We start from the raw sequence: 25,257 nt of genomic DNA on the forward strand, positions 1-25,257 counted from the left end.
CGAGGAGTGGCCGAGGGACAGAGGAGGATGGGGAGAGCTAGAGTCAGGGCCAAAGGGACAGACAGATGGAAACAGAGAGCAAAAAGCAGAGGGCGGGGCTGGGAAAGGAAAGAAGGACTGGCGACTCCAGGTGAGGGGAGCCCATGCACACCGGCTCGCCACCACCAGGACCCTCACCCCGCCATGGCCACCACAGACCCTGCAGATGACCTCTGGCCTGAGTCTGCGCCTGCAACCCCCACCCACCCACCAAGGAGGCCCCAGTCTTGAGCCCTCCCTGTGGCAAGGCCCCACTGGGGGTCAGCACTCATCAGGAACCTGGGGTGAGAACCTCAGAAGGAACCTGGGCCCACTCAGCTGGCCCTGCAAGTCTTAGGTGAGACCCCTACCACCACACTCAGGAACATGGGAGACAGGGGCCAGGGTCCCCTCAGCCACACAGTTCCTGATTCTGTATAACCTGGAAGGAACTGGGGAGACCCGCCCTCGTCTACTTGCAACTGATCACTACCCCTCCGACCAAGTGGCACAAAGGGCAAACCCTGCCCTCAGGCTTCCTACGGGCACACACAGCAGGCCAGCGAAGGGGCCTGGCCTGGCTTTGGCCCCAGTGCATACCAGAGAAGCCTCCAGACCCTGTAAGCTGCAGCTGGATGCCCCCTCTGCTCCCTGCAGGACCCCCACATGCAACACATATGGCTGACAAGGAGGGACACCCCTCAGGTACCGCAGCCCAGGTCCCTAACACCCAAGTCACAGAGCACGTGAGCACGAAACACAGAAATGGCTTTCACAGTGGGGAGGGCAGGGGTGGGACAGAAGGGACCTGAGCCAGCTTGAGGAGGCGGCCGACCAGGCCAGGCCCAGTCCATGCTTCACACCCCATCTTCGGGCCGCCTGTCTGCCACATGGGCTTCCGTGAACCCTCAGGACAGCCAAAGGGTCTGAGGCACCCCCTGTGCGGGACCCCATGGGGTTGTGAGCAAGAGCAAGCAGGGGACAGGTGGAGGGTGGAGACTGCCACCTGGGAGACAGCCAGTGCTCCCTCCCAGAGTCCCTGCCTAACTCAGGGTGTGTCTTCAGCACCATCCAACATGTCACTGCCTTCTAGAACGTCCCATCGGCTTCCCGCTGCTCTAAATATAAAACCCAAACCTCTCAGGCACACGAGGCCCTCCTCGCTTGGTGGCAGCCCCTCTCCTTCTGGAGCCTCAAACATGCCGTGTCTGCTGCCACTTTAGGAGACGTAGCCATTTTCCCTCCCAAGGAGAGGTAGGGCCAAGCCCCTTCCTGAACTTGGACAGGCCGAGGTTACTCTGACCACAGAGGGCACCAGAAGTGACACTGTCATCAGCTGCAATGGTGATCATTGCCTTCCTTTCATGAACACTGGCACTGGAGCTAAGCCAATACACAAGACATCAGCTACCACAAATACGGGGTGCAGACGCTCCAGGTGATGCCCCAGCCGAGGTCAGCATCAGCACTGCCGATTGTGAGAGTGAAGCAGCTTCCACATGCTCTGGCCCCAGCTGTGGGGCACTGCCCCCCACCCCAGGCTAAGTGATCCCAGCTGAGACTGCAGACACCCTGGAGCCCCACGAGCCTCCCCACGGCACTAGGATTTAGATCCCACTGGCCTCAAGAGGGTCTGGTCCTAGGCTGCTATAAGGTTTCCCTGCAGAAAGGGAACTGAGCTTCATGTAGCATCCCCCAGGCCCAAGGTGACATGTAGGCACCAGCCCTGAGTTCTGGAGAAGCGGCCCTTTGCAGCTCTTCACTCATTCTGTGGCCCCAGGAAAACTGCCTCTTGGCCTCAGTTTCCCTATGTGTTAAAGGAGGGACTGGGTTCAGTCAACTGGAAGGGCCTTTGGGGCCGGGCCCTTGGTCAGTGAGTCTCTGGGCCCCAGAGGCAGCTCTGAGAAGTGAGTGTCAGATCAGATGAAATGGACCGTGGTCAGCCCAGTGATCAGAGCTAATTCCAGATAACAGAGGAGTGGCTGAAGGAGCACCTCCACCCCACTCCTGCTCTTCAGCAAACCCCCAGAAAGTCTTTGTGTGCAGTCATGGCTCAGGATCCTGCTGTCTAAGCTTGGGGAGGGGAAAGAGAAACAAGGCCGCCAGTGCCTGCACAAAGCTAGGCTGTGAGCACTAAGCCCCTCAAAGAGCCGTGGGCAGGCCAGGCAGCACTGTGCTGGATTAGCCTGATCCCAGCCCCTGATCCTCTCTGATGCCCAATCCAACATGTAAACCTGATGCCCAGGGAGGGAGTGCTGCTCACAGAGCCAGGACCCAGTGCTGCTCCCTGGGAGTGCCTGGCCCCTGGCCAGCCCTGCTGTGGGCTGCCAGCTTTTCCTGAGCGCTGCAACACTGTCACCTCCTCCTTGAAGCCCCATGCTTGATCTCAGAGCATGCCCACCCCCCAGTCCTCCCACCTGCTAGGTGGCTTCTGCTCAGCTTCTTTATGAGTTTGGCCCTACACTGGCACCCACCTGAAACTGTGGCCCTGGTCCCAGCAGTAGATCAGGCCAGAGAGGGGAGCTCACTATAGCCCCAAGCCACACCTCAGGCCCTCCATGCTCCCCATAAGGTGCTACCAACACAGTGTGCTTGCTCCCCAAAACTCCCTCTGGGCCCCAAACCTGTGCCAGGACCCAGGACCCAAAACCACACAGACCTCCTGAAAGGGCTCATCCCAATCAGGCAGCATTAAGCTGCTGACAGGCAGCAAGGGTGAGATAGGGAAAGGCAAGGATGGAGGGTGGGAGAAAGAAAGGCCTCTTGAGGAGCTGGGGTGGGCCAAGGGCCAAGCTGAGAACACACCTGTGGGGGGGAAGGTAGAGCTCAAAAGTGCAATAAGCCCACCCCTACTCAGGCATTTGCCCTTTGGAGTACCAGGAAGTGCCACTCTCAGCTCTGATGCTATTTCCATGGAAACAGCAACAGAGATCCCCACCAGAAGAGGAGGCAGGAGTGGTCCCCACCAGTGCAGAAACATGCAGGAACCAGGGTCCACCAAGGCTGGGCATCATTGCTTCGTGCTGGGTGCTGGTTCCCTTCAGACCTCCGAGCAAGCAGGGCTGCAGGCAGCACAGTTACAAGCTGAGGACACGGGGCCCTGTCCACAGGCCACTTCCTATTGGGGCTCCTGGAACTTCATCCATTCATTCAGCTCCTACTGTGATTGGCCCAGCAGCACCCTGGAAAGCACCCCCAGAACCCAGACAAGCGAGGAGAGATCACCAACAAAACCTGGGCCAAACTAGGAGCTTGTGCTGTGGGCCAGGCGGGTCCCCTTGGGGTGGCTGACAGAAATGACAGAGCCCACACCTATCTCATGAAGAAGAGAACAGCAGGTTCAACCCTGTGAGGTTCTTACGAAACTGAATTTATTCAACGTGAAGAGCTGTCCTCTCCTGAGCTCTAAGCCTGCCTTCTGTGGGCACGGCCTGTCTTCTTTCATGAAATGATGGCAATAACAAATGGCGGTATGCTTTTTTTTTTCATGTCCTTACTTGGCAAAATAAAAAAGCTGGCAACTATTAGTGTGCAGAAAACACAGAATTGGCAACTAACCGCACATTCATCTCAAGTCATTTAAAAATGCTAACAGTCCAGCTGTGCACAAACTCCACCACAGACTGGGTCATGGACACTCCAGAGGCCACAACAAGCTGGTTAGGAGCTGCCCTGCAGGGAGGGGAGACAGGAAGGGGCTAAAGTGAGAGTTTCTGGACCTGAAGGGCGAGGCTGATGGGGGTGGGGCGGGGAGAGGGGGTGGCCCCGGGGATGCCAAGGCCTGTGTCAGAGAAGGTCCAGGAGACAGGTCTCTCCAAACCCATGTTGTGAAGTCATCCTTCCATCAGCCAGGCAAGGCAGCCCAGGAAACCTGGGTGGGCAAGGGCCCTGAAAGTGTCACCTGCTTGGCCCACGGGACACATCCCTCCAGGGCTCTAAACTGGAAATAGGCAGCAATACTAAGATTCACCAAAATACCGTTCCAGAGAACTCTGCTCACAACATTGAGAAGCGGAGGACTAGCCCAACCTTAGCACAGTGACTAGGCAGGTCACCAGCGTCCCCACACCTTGAGGCCATGTTTGCAGTGTGTGATGAGGGCCTTTTACTCAGGGTAAAAGGAGGGTCCAGAATGTTATTTGCTGAAATCCAATTCTATAAAGAGCGCATGGATTTGAGGAGGAGCTGGCAGAAAATACCAAAATGTTAACAGCACTCCTCAGACATCCTGCATGTTTAGATTTCTTCTAATGAGTATGTTACTTTCATAATCAGAACACAATACATACTTTTAAAAAAGGAAATAAAAATAATTAAAAACAAAATTGCACATCAAATATGCAAAGGCCCTCTGTTACCTCAAGCTCTAGAAGCCCAGACTTGGCAGGGCTTGTCTTAGCTGGTCTCAGGGAATGGACAGAGCGTGGGTGGGTGGGTGAGAGATGGATGGGTGGGTGGACAGGTGGGTAGGTGAATGGATGAATGAGGGGACAAATCAATAAGTGGACAGACAGATGAATGAACAGACTGATAAGCAGTCAGATGGATAAATGGATGGAAGAATGGAAGGGTGGATGGGCAGATGAATGGATGACTGCATAGATGGACAAATAGATGGACAGATGGATGGGAAGATGGATGGATGGATGGATGGATGGATGGATGGATGGATGGATGGATGGATGGATGGGTGGATGGGTGGATGGGTGGATGGGTGGATGGGTGGATGGGTGGATGGGTGGATGGGTGGATGGGTGGATGGGTGGATGGGTGGATGGGTGGATGGATGGATGGATGGATGGATGGATGGATGGATGGATGGATGGATGGGTGGATGGGTGGGTGGGTGGGGGGGTGGGTGGGTGGATGGATGGATGGATGGATGGATGGATGGATGGATGGATGGATGGATGGGTGGATGGGTGGATGGGTGGATGGATGGATGGATGGATGGTGTGGGTGGGTGGATGGATAAACAAATGAATAGGTGGGTAGGTGGCTGAGTAGATGGGTTTCGTCTGTCAATTCAGAGAGGTGTAGCCTCAGCCACACATCCAACCACCCTTGGAGCCTCAGTGTCTTCATCTGTAAAATGGGAGTGACAGGTCACTGGCAGGATGCAGGGAGCTGAGGGCAGAGCTGAGTCCCCAAAAGGAAGCTGTGGGCACAATGCTTCCAGTATCACTAACTCCAAAGCATCGGAAATCATCAGGGCAGGAAACGTTAAACCCATGTATGACTGGCCCAGACCTCAGAGGTATAGCCAGCACCTGGCACAGTTCCCAAACCACGAGGCTCCTGCTGGGTAGGCCAGCCAGGTGCCTACAAGGCCACAGGTGGGTCAGGAAGGCCACGATGGTTCGGCACTTACTGATATCTAACAAGGGAAAGGTGCAGGCCCAGCAGCAGCAGGCACTGGCCCCCAAGGGTTCCTGCCCATGGGACTGGCCATCAAATGCCTGTTACCCACAGAACAACTGGGACAACTGCTAGTTTGCTTACAGCAAAGGTGGGGGGAGAGGGCTAGGGGTGGGTTCAACAGAGCCCCTTGCCACGACCTGCATGGTCTCCTCCAAGCAGGGACACCCACAGGTCACCAGAGTGGGTAAGGCAGGGAAGAGGAAGGCAAGGCTGGTTACAGTGGGGTGATACAGGGAAGGTCCTCGGGTCCAAGCATAGTGCTCAGTGGGACTCCACACCAAGCACCAGGCTCAGCCCTGCCCAAGCACCACAGGCCTCCCTGGGAACCCAGCGGTGCCTGGAGCCTCCTCTGGGCTGGTGAGGCTTAGGATGGCAGGCTACCTAGGAGAGGGTCTAGACCTCTCCAACAGATGTCGATGGCAGGAAGGAACACACAGTCTTGACTGCAGCCCATGCCCTTCGGAGAACGTCTAGTCTGCCAGCCCGCCAGCCCTTGCCCCAGGCTCAGAGAATTGGCATGAGCAGCCCAGGGTCCATGGCAAGGAAGTGGCCAAGGGAATAGGGCTTGGACACAGCCTCAGGCTCCCCCTCAGAGCACCCACCAATCCCATACCAGGCCCAGGGTGGCCTGAACACAGAGCTGTCCCTTGCCCCATGCAAGCCCACAAGGTTGGCTTCCTGCAGGGATCTCCTTTCTCCTCCCAGGGACCCAGCCCCCAAGGAGTCTTTCTGTCAGCAGCTGAACCTCTGACCAGCTGGCCTCACTGGCCTGACCCAGGACAGGCCTCTGGGGACCTTGAAAGGAATGCCCAGTGGGAAACCGCAGGAGCGGAGTCAAACCATAAAGCCCCACTCTGCTCAGACTCTATGTCCACCACCTGCAACCTACTATGCAAACAGTACACCTGGCTCGCATCCTGCATTTGCAGGTGTGCTCACAAGTGTGCAGACCCTACTGTTGAGCTCAGGAATGTGGCAGACATGTTGAGGACAGTTGGTGGGGCAAAAACTGTGCAAGTAGACACATGGCTTGCCACATGAGTGCACACCTGTGTGCAGATGTGTCAATACAGCACAGCAGGTACATCTGGGCTTCCACATGGGGACACAGTACACCTGTGTACCCATCTGTGAGCTCAGCCTCAGGCTCCAAGCACAAGCCCAGCTGTGTGGCCCTCAGGTATGTGATATGTGCATGTGGTTAAGTGGCTGCCAGGATGGTATGTGGACAGGCTGGTATGGCAGTGGGCAAAGCGCAGAGCTGTGCATACCCACATGCACTGCACACAGGTGCACACTCACAGGCTGTCCCGCAGCTCCTGTGTGTCACTTGGCCTCCCCAGGGACCAGAGGCTCTGCTACAAAGAGATCACTGCAGAGAGAAGGGGGACAGCCCAGCCAAGCGTGGCTCAGTGGTTGAGCATCGACCTAGGATCCAGGAGATCGGGGTTTGATTCCCAGTCAGGGCACGTGCCCAGATTGCGGGCTAGGCAGCCAATCAATGACTCTCATCATTGATGTTTCTACCTCTCTCTCCCTCTCCTTTCCTCTCTCTGAAATCACTAAAGATATATAAATAAATAAAAGTGAGAGAAGGGGGACAGGTATAAGAAGCAGAAGTCCCTCCTCAAGGAGATGTCCCAAGGTGCATGCCCCACCCCCAACAAAGGCAGGCAGGGAGCCCAAGGACAGGTGGCCCAGGCCTGGGAGACCATCTGTGTGACTGTGCACCTGCCAGGACACCAGAGCTGGGCAGTGCTCTGGAGCAGTGCTGGGGTCTTCACTGCTGGCACAGCACAGTCCCATGTCTGTTCAGTCATGCCTCCAGCAGAGGCCCTGGGCAGGTCCCTCCCCAGCTGTCTCAGGACAGGCCAAGGCCCATGTGGGGTGCATGGGCTCCTGAGTGCTCTTCCAGGGGGCCCCACCCTTAGTCTGTGGAGGGGGCATCTCTCCTCTCCCACTTTTCTTCCTCTCCTGGTCAGCGCTCTTACTGACTGATCTCAGGGAGCAGAGGCAAACACCCACCCTCACCCACATGTCCCAGGTCTGCAGGAGCTAGCCTTGTGGACTGTGACTCTCGCCCCAACCCCCAGCCTTGGTGATCAGTGAATCAACCAGCCAGCCAGCCTGAGGGAAGCTTCTGACTCGCTCCTTCCCCCTGGGGACTTGTCCCAATCACAGAGGGCCAGGATATCGAGGGGCCCAGGAGGCAGAGCTGAGGGAAATACCTGCTGCAGGAGCCCAGTCACAGAGAAGCACTGGGGTCAGGAATAGAGGCTGGGGTGAGGGGGACAGGGCAGCCAGGGAAATAGTCACCCACCTGCCCTCCTGTCCTGAGACACCTGAGCCTAGACTGCAGGGCGGTCTAGTCGGGGGGAAGGCCAAGGGCACAGCAACCACTCTGTGTCACTTCGACCCTGAATGGCACGCTGGGTGGCCCAGGACAGCCAGGCCAGGGCAGGGCTGGAATGCAGACTCACCATTGGAGTTAATGCGGAAGACACTGGCTACCGTCTCCTGGAACAGCTCCTGCAGGTCCCTCAGGTCCACTTGGGTGGCCACAAGAAGACAGGGAGGGAAGGGCACACATCAATGGTGTCTGCGGAGCCCAGCACCACAGAGCACAGGGGCGTTTCCAGAGGCAGGAGTCTGCAGTCGCTACCATCCTGGCAGGCGCCCTCAGGTGGGACAGAGCATCCAAGATGGAGCCAGCGCCCGCCTGCCCATGCAGCACTCAGCTGCAGGAGAGAGAAAAGCAAACAGAAAGGCCAAGCGGCCAGTACCACCCGTCTAGGCAATCCCACTGCCAGGCACACTCACGAGAAACAAGAACCCAGGTCCCCACCTGCACACACATGTTCACCCACCACAAAGCAGAAACACCACATCCATCAGTCACGACAAGGTGAGGTCTGTCCCAACCACGGAATGTCACTCAGACATGGAAAGTCACCAGCATTGCTACAGCGCAGCTGAGCCTCACGCACACCGCCAGCAAGGGAAGCGCAACACACAGGCCACGCACACGAAGTGTCCAGACCCACAGAGGCAGCCAACAGTCCAGAAAGCGGACCTGTGGTCACGAGGGGGGGGGGGGCATGAGGGTGACCGCTAATGTATGCGGGGTTTCTTTTTGGGGTGACAAAATGTTCTGGAATCAGATAATGGTGATGATTGCACAACACTGTGAATGCACTAAAAACCACTGAATTTAACTAGGATGGGTAAAATGGTGAATTTCACATTGCGCGAATTTTGTCTCAATTCAACCACCATTCCGAACGTCTTGTGGACACCACCAAGTCCTGGCAAGGACAGAACACTCACACATGGCTGGGCGAGTATAAAACAGCAGGGTCACTACAGAGAGACCTGCTGCCCCCAAAGAGACCAGATATCTACCTGCCCGTGGCCCAGCAGTGCTACAGTGAGTATTACGCTGAGAGGCAAACATGTCCACAAGAAGCTATGTGAAACATACACCGTGGCCTCGTCCTCAAAGCCTGGGAAGGCACCACGGCTCACGGACAGACACACAGGCACAGGGCCCTTCCTGTGATGGAGCTGCCAGAGGAGTGACATGTAACACAGGCAGAACTCAGGAGCCTCATGCCAAGGAAAGCAGCCAGACACCAGGGCACACAATCAGGCAATAGGGTCTGATTTATATGACGCTCCAGAACAGACAGCAGGAACCGAAGGTGCCCCAGGGGCTGCAGGGGCTCCAGGGTAATCGTCTCTACACCAGGACAGGGTGCGGGTCACCAAATACACACATTAGTCAAACCCCCACCCCAAGTGACACCGTGCCCTCAGTGGCCATGCAGGGCTCTGGAGCTTGCAGGGATCGCTCCCTGGGGACCTGCGGAGATGGAGCCTCTGAGACATCCAGTCTGGTCCCTGGCCAGTGGGCAGATGCCAAGGCTCCAAGGCAAGCCACCTGAGTGCCCAGGGCATTGAGCAGTGATCACAAAGGGCCACGTCTAACAAGCTAAATTTGTGTTAGGGGTAGGCTACTCTAGTACCCTAAAAGATTTTAAAACAAGCCTCGAAAAGATCAAAGTGACCCACAAGTAACTTAAGTGCTCCGGAACAAAGTACATTTCTCTTCAAAGGAAAAAAATCCAGCACAAATGATATAACATTCACAATTAAAACTCACTGGACACACGGAAAAGCAGGGAAATGGGACCCCTAACCATGAGACAAATCCATCAACAGAAAACCTGACCCAGAAACACAAAGAGATGACAGAGTATGTACGGAGGAGCATGTACCACAGTCAGGAAAGTGCCCAAGGATGCAGAGGACACACCTGCCAAGTGAGGACACAAAAGACCCAACAGTGCCTCTGAAGATAAAGTGGAACATGGGACCTGAAACTTCCTGCTTGGGGTCAGCAGCAGATTGGACACTGAGAAGGAAGGAGCAGTGGACTTGAGGACGAGTGACAGAAGCTAAACAAAAGGAAACAGGAAAAGACCACAAAGGTGACAGAGCCGTGGGACTCTCAGTGTGGCAGCAACCATCACACAAGCAGAGCGAAAAGAACAAGAAATAAGGGCCACAAGTACCCAAATTTTACACAATTATAAACTGAGTTCTAAGTCCCAAGCAGAATACATATTAAAAATAAAAAGCCCAGGCACATTATAGTCAATGTTGCAGAAAACCTGTGATAAAAAAGCAGCTTTAAAGGGGCCCAGAATAAAACACACGTCACCACGCAGAAGAACAAGGTATGAGAAGGGCTCCGTCCCTCCGTCAGAGTCGATGGAAGCAAAGACTACGCAGTGACATCTTCATAAAGTAGCAAGAGAAAGAGAAACTTTCAGACAGAATTCTATACCCAGTGGAGAAATATTTCAAAAATAGAGGCAAAATACAGATTTATTTTAGACAAAAGAGCTAAGAGAATCTGTTCCAACCAGATGTGCACCCAAGGGCATGCTTCAAAAAAGTCCGTTGGGTCGAAGAAACAGTAAAAGGAAACTCAGATCTATAGAGGAACCGAGGAGCCCGGACGGTGAGTGCGGAGGCCAATGAAAAGGACACTGTGTCTCGCTCCTAACTTACCTAAGAGATGATGGTGACAGCAACATGCGCTGCTACTGACACACCTGCGGTAAGTGCATGAGAACAACCCCAAGGGCAGGAGGGACACAGGAACCAGGGGCTGCGGGATTTGCACATCACAACAAAATAACAATGCATTTGCAGGTAGGCTTGAAAAGCTAAATATGTATATTGTAAACTGTAAAGCAAGCAGTAAATAGCAACACAAACAGGTACAGTTCATAAGCCAACAGCAGAGGCAAAGGAACATTAAACAGCATCCAATAACTCCAAAAGAGGAAGAAAGAGAGAAAACGAGAACAAAAGGAAATATAAATAGCAAATGTCAAGGTGGGAGATTTAAACCTAAAAGCACTGGTATTTACACTAAAGGTAAATGATCTAAACCCGAGTCATCCGAACCTGTCCACACGTGGCCAGTGGCGATCACACTGGCCGTTCCCATCACCCAAAGTCCTGGTGGAAGGCACGGTGCACCCTTTCCAATCAGAAGGGAGGGGTCAGGTGCGATTGAGAGCAAACTCCATTAACACTGAATACAGGACACCTACCTCATAAAATCAGGCAGCACATGTAAGTAAAAGGATTGGGAACTGTATCATGACAACAGTAACCACGAGAAAGCTGGGGTGGCCACACTAACATCAAAGAGAGAACTCAGAAGAATGCACATAACGGTGGAGAGAAGGGACATTTTACAATGATAAAGGGGTCAATGGGTCAAGAAGACAAACCACTCCTAAACAAGCACGCCCCTCATATCACAGCTTGAACACACGACACAGAAACAGAGCCAGAAGGAGAAACAGGCAACTCCACAATCACAGCGAGCTGTCAACATCTCCCTGGGAGGTTAACAGAACAAGTTGACAGAAAATCAGTGAGGATGTGAGGACTCTAACAACACTATCCACCACCTCAACCTGGACGACATTCACAGGGCACCCCACCCAACAACCATAAACGCACACTTGTCAACTGCACATGGAACACGCCGGGGTTACGTGGTATGCCAGGCGTAAAGCCCCTCTCTAGACAAAACAAGAGCTGAAACCACACAAGAGACAGTCTCTAACCACCACAGACTCCAACTACAGATCAGTAACAGAAAGCTATCCAGAAATAGAATTATTTGCAAATTCATACTTCTAAATAGCAAAAGAAGAAATCACAATTAAAGCTAGAAAATATTTTTAACAGCGAAAGCACAATGCATGTGAATTTGTTTAAGTGAAGCAGTGCATGCAGAAAACGTATAGCAATAAACACTTATATTAAAAAGATCTCAAGTCAATGATCTAACAAGAACAGATTAACCCGGACGTAAGAGGGAGGGAATAACAGATGAGCAGAAATCAATTACATCAAGGTTAGGTAAGCACGAGAGTAATGAAATCAAACCTGGTTTTCTGAACAATCAATAAAATTGATAGGCTTACAGTCAGACTAATCAAGGACAGAACAGAAGACAGACGAGCCATCTTGGGACAGGAGAGGAGCTCTCACTACTGAGCCTACAGACACTCAGACAACGCGACAGGAGTATCATGAACAACTTCGATGAAATGGGTCAGTTCCCTGAAAAACCCTTGAGAAGAAACAGAAGCACGCAGCGCGGCCTAACATAAGCAAAGCTGCAGTGTAAAACCTTCCCACAGTGAAAGCGCCAGGCTGAGGGCTGCATCCTGAATTCTGCTCTGCACATGCTCCCTCTGAACAAAGGGCCTGGGGAACGGGCCGAGTGCGAGGGTAACTCAGTGGGAAGGGGCAGTCTTCAGCGCACTGCTGAACAACGCTACCCGCTGGTGCGACCCCAAAAGTAGCCTAACTCAAAACTAACCTGACGCAGACCACAGACCGAAACATAAAGGCTGAAACCATGACTGGAACCAGGCTGCGAGGACCAAAACCACCAAAGAAAACAACAACAGCAACATGTACAACTTCTGACCTTCCAAAAAGATACAGTTAAGCAGATCAAACACAAGCAGAGCCTGAGTGAAAAGAGTTACCAGACAGGTGTCTGGCCAGCCCCGTGTCAGGAATCGAGCCAGAGCTCACTCAGTGAGCACAGTGGATACAGATCAGACGGTAGATGTGAACAGACACCACACCCAAGACGGACATGCAGCTGTAAGGTCACGACAAAGCGCTCTGAGCCAGGACCCGCAAGCTGAACCGTGATGAGGTCCACCAGCTCAGCACCCTCTGGGCGGCCATGGTCATAGTGACACCCATCTGAGTGCAGGTAGGAGCAGAGCCCACGGAGCCAGTGTGGGGTCAGGGCTGACCAGGCACCACCACTTTGGAAAGGGTTTGGCATTTTCCTAAAACATTACACTTACTCTCAGCAAATGACTAGCAATTTGACTCAGGTATTTATCAAAGCCCCTAACAACCAACATATGTTTCTATACAGAGGTTTTACACAGGTGACAAGGGAACCGTCGTCACGGTGGACGGGACACAGACTGTGAGCATCCTCCCCTGAGCAGGAAAGGACGAACTACTGACACATGGACCAGATATGGGCGGTCCTCACCAAGGGCTGAGGACCAGTCTGATCTCGAGAGCAGACTGCGGACCGCCACTCGGGACACTGCAGGAGACACCTCACCCACGGCAGCCAAAAGCAAGTTAGCAGCTGGGCTAAGGGAGTGGAGGACACAAGTGCCAGGAAGGGACCGGGTGCTCTTCACTCAACTCGGTGGGGGACAGTGCGGCCAGGCACCCCTCACTGAGTCTACTGACAAAGCAGCACCCCCAAAGGAGGGCACAGAGGAGAACCCTCATTCTCCAGTGCCCCCAACACACCACAAAAGGAGGAAAATCCACTTCAGAGATTCGTCTCCTCCCCTCAACGACTCCGCTCGCACTATAGGTAGAACAAAAATCAGCAGAGCTTGTCAGGGTTTTTCTCAGGGGCCCAGCCTGCCCTTTGCATCCACTGTGCACACAGATGATGGGACTTCTACAAGCACAGGACAGACAACCAGCCTCCACCTGGCACCGTTGCTCCCACACTGCACTGCAGCCGATGCTGGTGGCGGTTATATCAGGTCACAGGCTCCATGTCCGCCTGCTCTGTGAGCTGCCCTGCACTTCACCAGGTCCCAAAGGCACCTGCAGCAATGACAGGCTGGGTCACCTGCAGGAGGGGACCTGGCAGAACCCACAGAGCACTCCCTGGTCGGCACAGAGCCTACAGCACCCTGTGACCTTCCCCCGAGCTCAGTGATCTGAGGAGCCTGAGTGCACTGCGGTCGCGGGAAGAGGTAGCCTCCACAGGCCACGTGGAGAGCAGGTATCTGGATAACCACGAGGTCGGGGCCTGGGCTCTGCCTGGGCCGGTGAGGAGCAGCCCCGTGGACAGGCCACAGACGCCCCCCCCCCCCCCATGCTGCATGAGGGCCCAGGGACATAAGTTCCCACAGGTGACAATGGCCGGAAGGAAAAGGCAGAGGGCAGGGCCCGAGGAGGCATGCTGATCACTGCCCTTGCCCGGGCGCAGTGTACCCCACTCGCCTGGCATCAAAAGGGGACAGAGCCGGTGCTCGCTGCTAGCTTTGTTTTAAAGTTCTGGCCCTGTTTCAAGGTCAAAGGCTATGGGAGGAATTAGAAACGCCCCTGGGACCTAACTCCAGCACCCACCTGAGACCAGAGGGCTCAAAAGAAAGTGACCCACACACACCCCTCGTATTCCCCTCACCTCCCCCCAACTCCACCCCAACTGCCAAGAGGAGAGGCTCTCCCAGCAAAGACTCCTGGGTCTAGACAGCCAGCACACTCCTGCAGGAGGGCAGCCTGCATGGCCTGGGGCTGCCACTGTGCCCGTCTCTCCTGGGGCCGCACGGGAGGCTGCAGCCTGCAAACACAGACACCCTCGGCCAGTGGGGGGGCCTGCTCAGACGCTCACCACCTCCCAGGCACCGTAGGTTTTGTGGTGCCCAGCACATCTCAGCTCTTGCTGCACACTGGCTGGGCGAGAACAGATCTGGGCCGTTTCTGGAAGGGAGCAAATTCCATCTGTTGCAGCCAAGGCTCTTGGCCAGTCCCAGGTGCTGTGACCTATCTGGGCAGCTTCCACATGCAGAGGACTGATGCCTGAGCAGTGGACACAATGTGGGGACTGCAAAACCCTCATCCTTCAGCGCCACGGCTGCTGCAGCCCCTAGTGCTACTGGGACCAAGTGCATCACACTAGCAACAGGCCAGGCATTCCAAACCACAGGTCTGACACCCAGGTCGTGAGAGAAGCTCAGAAAGTCAGCACGAGTACTTTATTTAACAGAAAGGACAGGAGAGCACAGGGCAGGGAGAACAGGGGATAGGACAGCACAGAGTGGGGAAGGAGGGGGGACAGGGCAGAGAAATGTCAGGATGATGGGATGACAGAGGGTTAGTCCCATTTTGAAAACTATGTGTCACACTGGCAGCAAAAGAAACTATTTCTTCACTGCAGCCACGGTCCTAAGGTAGGACGAGGTGCTCTGAGAGAAGCTGTGCCCCGTCTGTCCAGCCAGCTCTCGCTCTGCAGCGGGTGAGGGATGGACCTGAGGCAGAACTGAGGAGGAAGACAAACTCAGTGAAGCGGTTGGGTGCGTGGGTGGATGGACAGATGGATGGATGGACAGATGGACGGATGGACGGATGGACAGATGGACGGAGGGACGGATACAGGGTTGGGGACAGAGAATGAACCCACAGGAAAAATTCAGATGGCCGTGGGAGGGGAGCAGGGGGAGTCCTCTGCAGGAGGAGGAGCCTGCAGCAGCCTAGACCTGGAGCCGGGTCTCTGCCCTCCATTTACAGGTGACCTGGGGCAGGGACTCACCTCTGGGTGGCTCCAAGACAAAGCCCCCGGAGGGCAGGGCCTAGCAAAAGGTCTTGGCCACCATCTGCTCCAAGGCATGAGGCCAGGGCCTGGGGCTGTCCTACAGGTCAGCCAGTTTGCACAATGGCAAGCGGGTCCACTTGTGCTTGAGATCCATGAGGTCGCACTGGCAGTAGCCCAGCGCATTCACAGCCTGCAGAACGTGGCTCCACACGCGGTACCTGCGGGTCGGCTCAGCCTTCAGCAGCCCTGAGCTGAGCAGCAGCTAGTGGTGCTTGCTGACTTTGGACACCAGCACCTCTGTCTCCTGCGGACAAAAGTTGGGCTTCCTCTTCTTGGCCCAGGAGGTGCTGGGCCCCACCATCTGGCCATGGGCCCTGGCTACCGAATCCTTCCTCAGGCTGGCAGTGGGTAACAAGGTGGGCTCCGGCATCCCTCAGCCTTCAGGGACAGCCCCTGGCCCTGGAAAGGCACTAAAAGGCAGATGTTTAAGGCCTGGGCCATGAGAGTGGGGTGGCAGCTCCAGGACACTGCTGCCCACTCTCGAACATAGGCCACCACCCCTCCCTGCTGGGTGTCGAGAGGTCTGAGTCCAAGTCCTAGACCACCACTGCCTGGCTGGGTGCCATTCAGCAGAACACTTCACTTCCATCTCCAAAGGGGGCTACACTGGCCCTGCCTGTATCCCAGAGCCACTGTAAGGGACAAAGGAGCAAGACAGGCCAGGCAGCTGTCCCTGGGGCCAGGGCTGAGGCTGCTTCTAAGACATCGCTTGCCTGGGGGTGGCCCTCACCAATGACACTCCAGATGCCCTGGCCAAGAACCCTGAGGGTGCTGCTGACATGTGCCTTCTGTCCTCGGCGTGAGTCCTGGCCTCAGAGCAGGAGGGCGGGCAGGTGGCGACAGCCTGGTCTCAGATGCCCACTCCCCCTTGTCCTAAAGTACATCCCAGGACCCAACCTCCCTCACCCAGGCTGTGGGGTGTGAAGGGGCCAGATGAGCAGGTCCAGGGGCTGGGCCTGGGCCTGGGCCTGGATGTCACAGCAGGTGACAACCCTCCTGGCACAGGTCCTGCCCCATTCCAACATTCGCAGTCCTTGAGACTAGTGGGGCTGTGGAGATGGGCTGGGCCACGCCACAGCTTCTACCCAGGCTCCCCTGGCCTGAGCCCCTGGCTTCCCACCCACTGATCTTCACTCCTCACTGCTCAGTATCTCCAACGGCCTTCCCTGGGACCCCAGACCCAGCATCCCAGTGGAAGTACCTTGCTTCCTGGCCCTTGGGCCTGATGGTCCTAGATCACAAGTCTTGTCCTTGCCCACACAGGGGTCCTGCAGGTTGCTCTCTGGCGACGAGCAGGGGAAATGGCAGATTCCATACTCCATCCAACATTTAGCGTACTCTACAGACAGCAAGGGACATCACAGTTATGCCCAGCCTGCCCACATGGTGGCTCAGGGCACCACTGGCAGAGCAAGGCCCACGCAGAGCAGCAGGCACCTCAGGTCTCCAAACAGCTGTGCGAAGAATCGGCTCTGCAGGTCTGAGTGTCCAACCCTAAGCCTCAGGAAAGGGCCCATCTCCCAAGAGGGCAGGGCCCACTGCTCTCCCTCTTTCTGAAGGGCTCTGTGGGAGCCTCCAGGAAGGGCCTCCTTCCCCGACGCCAGGCAAGGCTCCCTGCAGGCATACACTCCTGGTCCAAAACCCAAGCCTAGTGACTGATGCCCAGACATCAGTGTGTAAAAAGGAGGCCCCGCCCCGGCCAGGTGGCTCAGTTGGTTGCAGCACCGTCCCATACACTAAAAAGGTTGCGGGTTCAATTCCTCATCAAAGCACATACCTATGTTGTGAGTTCAATGTCTGGTTAGAGCGCATAAAATAGATGTTTCTCTCTCACATCGATGTTTCTGTCTCTCTCTCTGACAGCATCTGCTCAGGTCACCTCAGAGCCTCTCCTGCAGGTGCAGGGAGGCCACAGGCCTGACTGGCAGCCCACATTGCTGCCCTGTGACTTCACCAAAGCAGCATCTGGTCACCAGAAATCCAGGCCCTGTTCGCCTCCCCCTGGTTACTCCACATAGCCGCCAGACATCTGTGGAGGGGCCATCTGATCTGTGCTCTGGAATCACATGACCCTTGAGTTTGGGGGGGAACTTGCCCAGAGACAATTACTGTTTGTTTCTGATTATTAGAATAATACACACAATTGCAGGAAAACCCTTCAATGCAGACAATCACCAAGAAAACAATAAAGACCATTTGCAGCCACAGCATCCAAGGTGAGCAGGGTTGACACTGGGGGCAGGGACACTGCCCAATGGGAAGACTATGGACGTGGCTCCACTGTCATTCCCCACGTCTGCTCCCATGTCTGTCACTATGCTGGATAGTACAGAAGTCGCCCCACATTCTTCTACAACCAACCCTGACCACTGCCTCGCCTCCCATCATAAGTGAGGCTCACTCCTACTGGCAGCATTTCTGAATTTTCTCTTGTAAATCATGCTACAGCCAGCACCTCGGCAACGTTTCCGATGGGGTTTCCTCACAGTCCACGGCAGGGCCAGAAGCAGCCCACACAACCCGGCCCCACACGGCACTGATGTCACTCCCCCTTCCTGGGTCCCAGGGAGGCTGGACTTCTCAGGCCCTGAGACATCCCCATTTCCTATCTCCTCACAGCGCTGGCCCATTTCCAGGAGATCTGGAGTGTTTCCTCCCATTTATGAGTTCTTTATGTGTCAATAATCTGCCAGTTGTCTTTTTGTCGCATCTGTGCCCAGATTTACTGTGAAGAGCTCCCCGCAGCTCTGCATCATTACCTCGGGTCCCGTGCGCCCAGCCCTGCTTGGGGCACAGCAGGCACAGGTGATGGCAGCTGCTTCTGCACCCAGAACGTCCCTCCCAGCCCCGCCTCCCGGCAGCCTTCCTGGGTCACCCGCAGAGAGGAGTATCAGGGACCGGGACCACACCCAACATCCCAGAAGCAGCCCCATCTGAACAACTGTCCAAAAATTGGGACAACGCAGATGCTTTTCTGAGAGAAACTTGGTAAAGTCAGAAACCATTTTGAAAAGACAACCAGGAAAACAGCATGTTTGAAAATGACCAACACAATTCTAAACAAACCCTGGGTCAAAAACTCATAATGGAAATAAGAAAATACTTGCAGCTCATCATTAATAAGACTACTACACATATTTTCAAATGTTTGACATTCACCTAGAGCAGTAATTTTTTAAATAACCTTAAATACTGTTATTAGAATAAAATAAAAAGTAAATATGAATGAGGTAAATAAACATCCAACTCAGGAGTTAGGAAAATAAAGCAGCTCAATGCAAAGAAAGGAGGGAAATAAGAATATGAACAGGAACCAAACTTTAAAACTAGCACAGAACAGGAGGGACTCAAGGACCCAAAGTCAGTTCTTTGGAGAAGCTTATAAATGGCCATGTCTCTGTACACAATGATTACAAAAGAAAAAAAGAGGGAGGTAAAATAAATGGTATCAGGAAATAAACAGGTTGTGACGATGTAAGAACAGCAGCCCCCCAAGGCCCCCAGTGCAGCCCTGACTGCGAGTACAGCCCATCCAGGTGGTCGGGGCACAGCCAGCAAATGGCTGCCCCGCCTTATAGTCAGCTACTCTGTACAATCTGATTTCAGTAAACTTGATCACTGAGGTGAGCGGACAAGTGACCAGAAAAACGCAATGTAACAAAGCTGACCCAAGAGGAAACAGAGAACCTGACTGTTTTTCACAACTAGAAAAATTAACTGGCAATTGAAAATCTTACCACAGAGAAAACTAGGTCCAGTTCTTCCAAAAACTGATACAGAATATAATCACCACTCCCACTCGACATGGTACAGAGGTCCCAGCTAGCACAGGAAGGAGGAACAAGAAATAATGGTGAAAGCAGTGGAAAAGAAGAAAAAACTGTCCTTATCCACAAATGATACCATCATGTCGACAATAAAACTCAAGATTCTATAAATTATTGCATTATAAAAAAGTTTATAGCAAAATGCCAGGACATAAAGTCTTCGGACAAAATCCATTACACTCCAAGGAAAAACCTGGTTTCTTCCAGAAATAAACTTTGGAGGGGGGGAGATGAAGGAGAATCCACAGGGACTTACAGGGTGTAGCAATGGACTGGGTATGGATCTCACTGGGACCTGTGGGCATGGTGCTCTGTGGTGCAATGGGACCCTGACTGCTGCTGGATTGGAAGTGTGAGAATGGAGTTCTGGTCATCTGCAAAGGGGTCCCTCTCTCAGGGACACCAGCTGACTGGAAGATTGAAATAGGAAAACTGTGTCAGCTTTAGAGGAAAGTACAGGTAAAATCATTATCATCTTGCCAAAGAATTTAAAACTAGACAGAGAAACACAAACCATGGCAGCAGTGACTGGCCACTGCAGGTGTTACACTGAGGCTCCTGTCCCCGGCAGGCACCCTCCTGCAGAGCAAACCCAACAGGGGGAGATGTTTGCGGCAAAGCTGACATGGCTCTGACTGCCAGGACACACAGGACAGCATGCAAATCACTAACAAGACAAACTCAAGAGAGAACCAAAGAGTTAACTGTAGGAGAGGTCCGAATGCCTACTAAACAGAAAAAAATGATCCATCCCATTAGTTTCAAGAGAAATGCAAGTTTTAACCAGAAGAGACCAGTCCACACCCACAGGCCCCAGCACTGCCCTGCAGCAGGGCCCAAACAGGCCACCATGACCGACCCTCGCACCGGGACCAGGTACAGAAACCATGTTTCACTCACACAGAGCAGAGAAACAGAGGGGGCGTTTCTGTCCCAGTGATCTGCTCCTCCTCAAAGCCATGCCCTCTGTGACTCAGGAGCAAAACCAGCTACAGAAAAAAGCAAACCATGCAGTTCCATTAAACAAGGTTCCAAGAGCCACAACCTCAGCAGGTGCTGTGGAGGGTCAGACACACGGAGCAAAACCAGGCAGAAAAGGCTGACTCCGCCCAACACCTACAGCCCACCCCCACCAGGGCCAGTGTCACCCTGGTCACAGGCAGCACTGCTCAAAGGGACAGGACCCAGCTACGGCCACCAATACACGTGACATGGCGGAGACCTGCCCACTGCTGCCCCCCCTCCTCCTAACCCACACTGCCAGCGCTGTCATTACCTAGGGGCTGATAGTCTTGTCTCGAGGGTCCCCCAAAAGGGCCACAGCTCTCCAGCCCGCTGCTGCCAGTGATGGATCCATATGACATCTTCTTACAGAGGGGAGGGCCGCCGCCTTCTCATGGAGCTGGAGGAAACATAGACACCAGGTTAGGGAGGGAGAATGGTTAGTGCTCAGATTCTGGGTGCGCACCGAGTGCACACCGGGCCCGGAGCCGACCCCTCTGCTTCTTCACCCCAGCCGGTCCATGCCCACATCTCAGCTCAGTGAGCCCCTTTCAGGTGAAACTCCTGTCCAATGTCTGGTGTGGAGACACTGAGAACAATGCTCCCGCAGGTCCCCTCTCAAAGACCACAGCAGACCCCACTGGAGCCCCAGCTCCCCTGCTCTCCCCTGAGCAAGCCCGCCCTGCCTGGCGCCTGAGACCGCTGGGTCCCTCCCTATACACTGGTCCCCATGGCACCGCTAGAGCTGAGCGCTGCACCAGGCTCATGCCACCTGCCGAACCTCTGTCTGCAGCTCTGAGAGCCTGAGCCACACAGGATGGCAGGAGGGCAGGGGGCAAGCTGCCTGGGGCTGAACCCACCTCAGCTACTTGCTGCCTGCACAGCCTGGACCAGCCACTGGCCCTCTGGGCTCAGCTCCCTCCTCTGTAAATGAGGGACGGAAGGCTGGCCCCTCCAAGCGGCTGTGGAAGGGAGCTGACATGGTGCTCAGAACAGGGTGACAGGCAGGATCCTGAGCTTGCTGCCAGGCATGTGCCTGCCCGGCCTGCACCCCCATGAACTGCAGCTCCAGGGAAGTGGGGGGGGGGACCTCTCCAGCCTGAAAACTATCACCTGTGACCTTCCAGTGTCACCAGTTTTCTTGATGTGCCTATGCACGCACCGCAGGGGACACCCAGGCCCACGACCTAGTGCATGTGAGGCCTTTCTGGCACTGGTCTGCTCTGCCACCTGCTAACAACTTCAGCGGAGCCCCGTGCAGGCCAGGCTGGGCTCTCAGCACTTTATAGCCCCTGCTCAACTTGCCCTCACAGAATCCTCGGCAGAAGGAAGGCTTGCGGCCACAGTGAGCACCAGGAGCAGACCCAAGCTCTGGGTCCAGCTGGGCCACCAGGACCCTGGCCCTGACCTATTCCTGCATAGCCCGTGCTGCTGGCCATCCAGAACAGGGCAGGAGGCCATCTGCGTGGTGGGCCCCAGCTATCTCAGTCCCCAGCTAGGAATTATCAAGGATCTCAAAGAGCTGTGGTTTATGGGGATTACATCCATCGCTATTTATCACACTAGAAATGAAAATGAAGTTTTTAAAAAATACTTAATTCATTTAAAAATAACAACAGTGCCTGGCCGGGCATGGCTCAGAGGTTCAGCATCGACCTAGGATCCGGGAGATGGAGGTTCGATTCCCGGTCAGGGCACATGCCCAGGTTGTGGGCTCGATCCTGTCAGTGGCATGTAGGAAGCAGCCAATCAATGACTCTCATCATTGATGTTTCTATCTCTCTCTCTCCCTCTCCCTTTCTCTCTCTGAAATCAATAAAGACAAATTTTAGGAAATAAAGAAAAGAAAAATAACAGTAAGCTCATTATCTGTTAACATATATAACATCTCTTCATGAAAAATAACTCCATTTTCCCAAACAAACCACACAGTGCAAACAGCGAGTTCTTACCCTCTGTAAGTCCATAGGCAGGCTGAGCAAACAGGCTGTGCTCTCAAACCCCTCCCATGCAACACTGTTCTGGGTGGAGCATGTGAAGAAATCTGGCCCCATGGGGGAGCTGGCAGAGGGAGGACCTCAGGGACCCACGGGGATCCTCAGAGCACAAGCTGGGGATCCTGATGGATTCTACAGAAAGGGCATCGACCTAGGATCCAGGAGATTGTGTTTCGATTCCAGGTCAGGGCACATGCCTGGGCTGTGGGCTCGATCCCCAGCAGGGGGCGTGCACGAGGCAGCAGATCAATGACTCTCTCATCATTGATGTTTCGATCTCTCTCTCCCTTTCCCTTCCTCTCTCTAAAATCAATAAAGATATTTTTTAAATAAATAAATAATCAGTCTGAAAGCAGGGTGGCAGCTATGGGTGTCTCCCCAAGCGGACAAGACCCAGCACCATCCTCCAATCTCCAGAGGGTGGCCCTGGAGAACCACCAACTTTGTCCAGGTTCAGGTGGACCTCAGGCAGGCACAGGGACCCAAGAGGACTGGGTCCAGTTCCATAGACACACCTGCATACCCGCTGTGGACCAGGCACTGTGTCCAATGTGGGCGAGGTGGGCCTGGGCCTGGCCTTGGAGACCTGAATACTTCTCAGAGTCAGCTGCAATATACAGGGACGAGGGCTCTGACAGGAGCTTACAGAGACCTGGGGGTGCAGCAGGAGCCCCAGACTGGGGGGGGTGGGGGGGGCTTAGGCAGCTCCCAGAGGAGGCTGCAGGATCTGAGCAGGGGCAGGAAGTAGGTGGCCCAGCTGGGTCTGACACGAGAGGGGCAGGGGCACTCTGGAAAGACAGGAGGAACAGCAAGGGCAAAGGAGAGACCAGGGCCAACTGGAGGAAGTGACAGAGGCTGGGTAGGCAAAACTAGGGACCTTCCCAGCCCAAGTACCCACAATTCGCCTGGCCACAGGCGGAGTAGCCAGAAGGGACCGAGGGGCAAAAGTGGCAAGTGAAGGGTAATGAGCATACTCAGTCCTAGAGGGTGGGAGCGAAGGGGGATCCCAGCCCGCTGCCCCCTCGGACTTGCAATCTCACTTCGCTGCCTGGAACATGTGGATAGCCCGTGTCTGTTCAGCACATGGAAGCCCCAGAGTTGCCCCAGCCAGAGGGCACTATCGGGAAGAGGAAACGCCAACACGTGTCTCCTGCCTGAGGCTCACTGCCCACCTGCTCAGCACACTAGAATCCAGAAGCCAGGGGCCATGGGGCACTCAGCTGCCAAACCAGACTCCATGTTCCCCGTGTCCTGTGCCCAGGCTGTGCCCTCTGCTCTCTCCTGCTGCTCCCACTCTCCACCTGCAGCCAGGTCATGCCCTGACTTCACAACTGAGCTGTCCCCACTGGCAAGGGCAGGCTGCAGGCTATAGCGGGGCCAGAGGGGAAGGAGGAGGGGGCAGCTGGACAAAGGAGAGGGCAGCTGGCAGCCTGGCAGGCGGAAGCCACAGTAGGACCAGGCCACAGGGCTGGGCAGACGCTGATCGGCTGTGGTGCCCAGGAATGGCCCCAGACTGCCCCAAAGCTGCCAGACAGAGGTCACAGGAACAATGTCCGCTTCCTAGGAAACCTCCTACTGAGCGGCTTCCGTGACCGCCCACCGGGGCTGCCAGCCTGCTCCAGCCTTGTGCCCTGGGCTGGCGCCTGGCTCTTCCCTGGGCACCACCCCCAGCAGCCTGAAGAGAGCCATCTGTCCTTGTGCTGCCCAGATCCTGTTCACAGGGCAGCAGAGGAAGCGAGGGTGCCAGGGAATGCCCCAGCAACACAGCCAGCCCCAGAACAAAGCCCCCAGGCCACAAGAAGGGAGTACCCGGATACGGCTCCAGGCTGCGCCCTGCTGACCTGGCTCCAGGGCCAGGGCAAGGCTAGGACAGGGTTCTGGGAGTATAGCCGTCCTGTCCTTCAGGGACTAGGATGGTGACATGGCTGAGTTTGCTCCTTCTGGGAGGCCTGGGCCACTGTAGCCAGGCTGGGGCCACTGTGTTCACTCACATCCTAACCAGGCCACAGGCAGACACGTGAGGCTGGACAACTCAAGTCAGTGTTGGCCTGACAATGGCCTCAGCCCCACGACAGACCCCAGCTCGTGGCCTATGGTGGCCCAACCCCACCCCTGGGACAGGGACAGACTAAGGAGTATGTGAACCACTGCTCACCAAAGCCTGCCCTTGGGGAAATGTTTTCTAGGGCAAAACGAAACTGCCAAGTTAGAGGAGAAAATGAGCCCCCATGCCTGTGGCTGCGGGAGCTGGTGGGGTGCCCACCAAGGCCAGCCGCCCACAGACCCTCACCCCCAACACGCGGCACCTCCCCAAGCATGTCCAGGACAGAGGCCCACCCTGCCAGCCCTCCACCTGCCACTCAGTGTGTGACCTTGCAGCCCCTCTACAGGTTAGAGCTAGAGGACAGCTCAGGAGGCTGCACCCTGCCCAGGTTCTCGCCCCCAGGCAGACCAGGCTCCACTGCAAGGTGCTCCAAACCTCAGAGATCAATGTGACAAGGGCAGGTGTCCCCTGCTTGGCTCTGCAGACTTCTCTGATGACAGAGTACATGGTCCAGTCCCAGCCTGCCCAAGCTGGCCTGTGTCCCCACCAGTCTAGAGCCCAACCCTAGTCTCCCCCCCGTAACAGGTACCAGGGAGGGCAGCCCCAGGGGAGGGCACTGGGATCCTGAACAGGTGCTTACTAGAAACAGGTGCTGGCCCCTCAAACCATATGTCACCTCACTTCCAGGCCCCTCTGCAACAGCCCTGCTCCCACATTAATACCTATAAGTCCCAAAGGGCTCCTGGGCTCCAGCCACCCTCAGGACCCTCCTACCCTCCCTCCAAATGGCCCCTAGACCCTGCTACATGCCTAGATGGCCCCACAGGGGGCCCCAGAGACAACCCATCCAAAGGAAATGTGGGGGCCTGGTGAGGGGGAGCTGCTAAACCCTGGGCTGCAGTGAAAGTGCCCAGCCTTGCTCCAGGTGAGACGGATTCATCTGCGTCTGGTGTCCTCCAGGAGGGACCTCAGTCC

The 25,257-nt window shown here is 55.1% G+C and overlaps 1 protein-coding gene across 1 annotated transcript in view; it reads right to left on the reverse strand.

Annotated features, from left to right (window-relative positions):
* Positions 1 to 25,257, reverse strand: part of TSNARE1 (t-SNARE domain containing 1) — a 55,126-nt gene that overhangs the window by 27,212 nt on the left and 2,657 nt on the right. Inside the window, 4 exon segments of the mRNA XM_087825527.1 lie at positions 7,920 to 7,999; positions 15,352 to 15,811; positions 16,614 to 16,751; positions 20,516 to 20,641. Coding sequence (XP_087681653.1) covers positions 7,920 to 7,999; positions 15,352 to 15,811; positions 16,614 to 16,751; positions 20,516 to 20,603 — 766 coding nt within the window. The 5' untranslated portion in view covers positions 20,604 to 20,641.

This window comes from Miniopterus natalensis, chromosome 16 (genome assembly GCF_054644295.1).
Source record: "Miniopterus natalensis isolate mMinNat1 chromosome 16, mMinNat1.hap1, whole genome shotgun sequence".
Lineage (NCBI taxonomy): Eukaryota > Metazoa > Chordata > Mammalia > Chiroptera > Miniopteridae > Miniopterus > Miniopterus natalensis.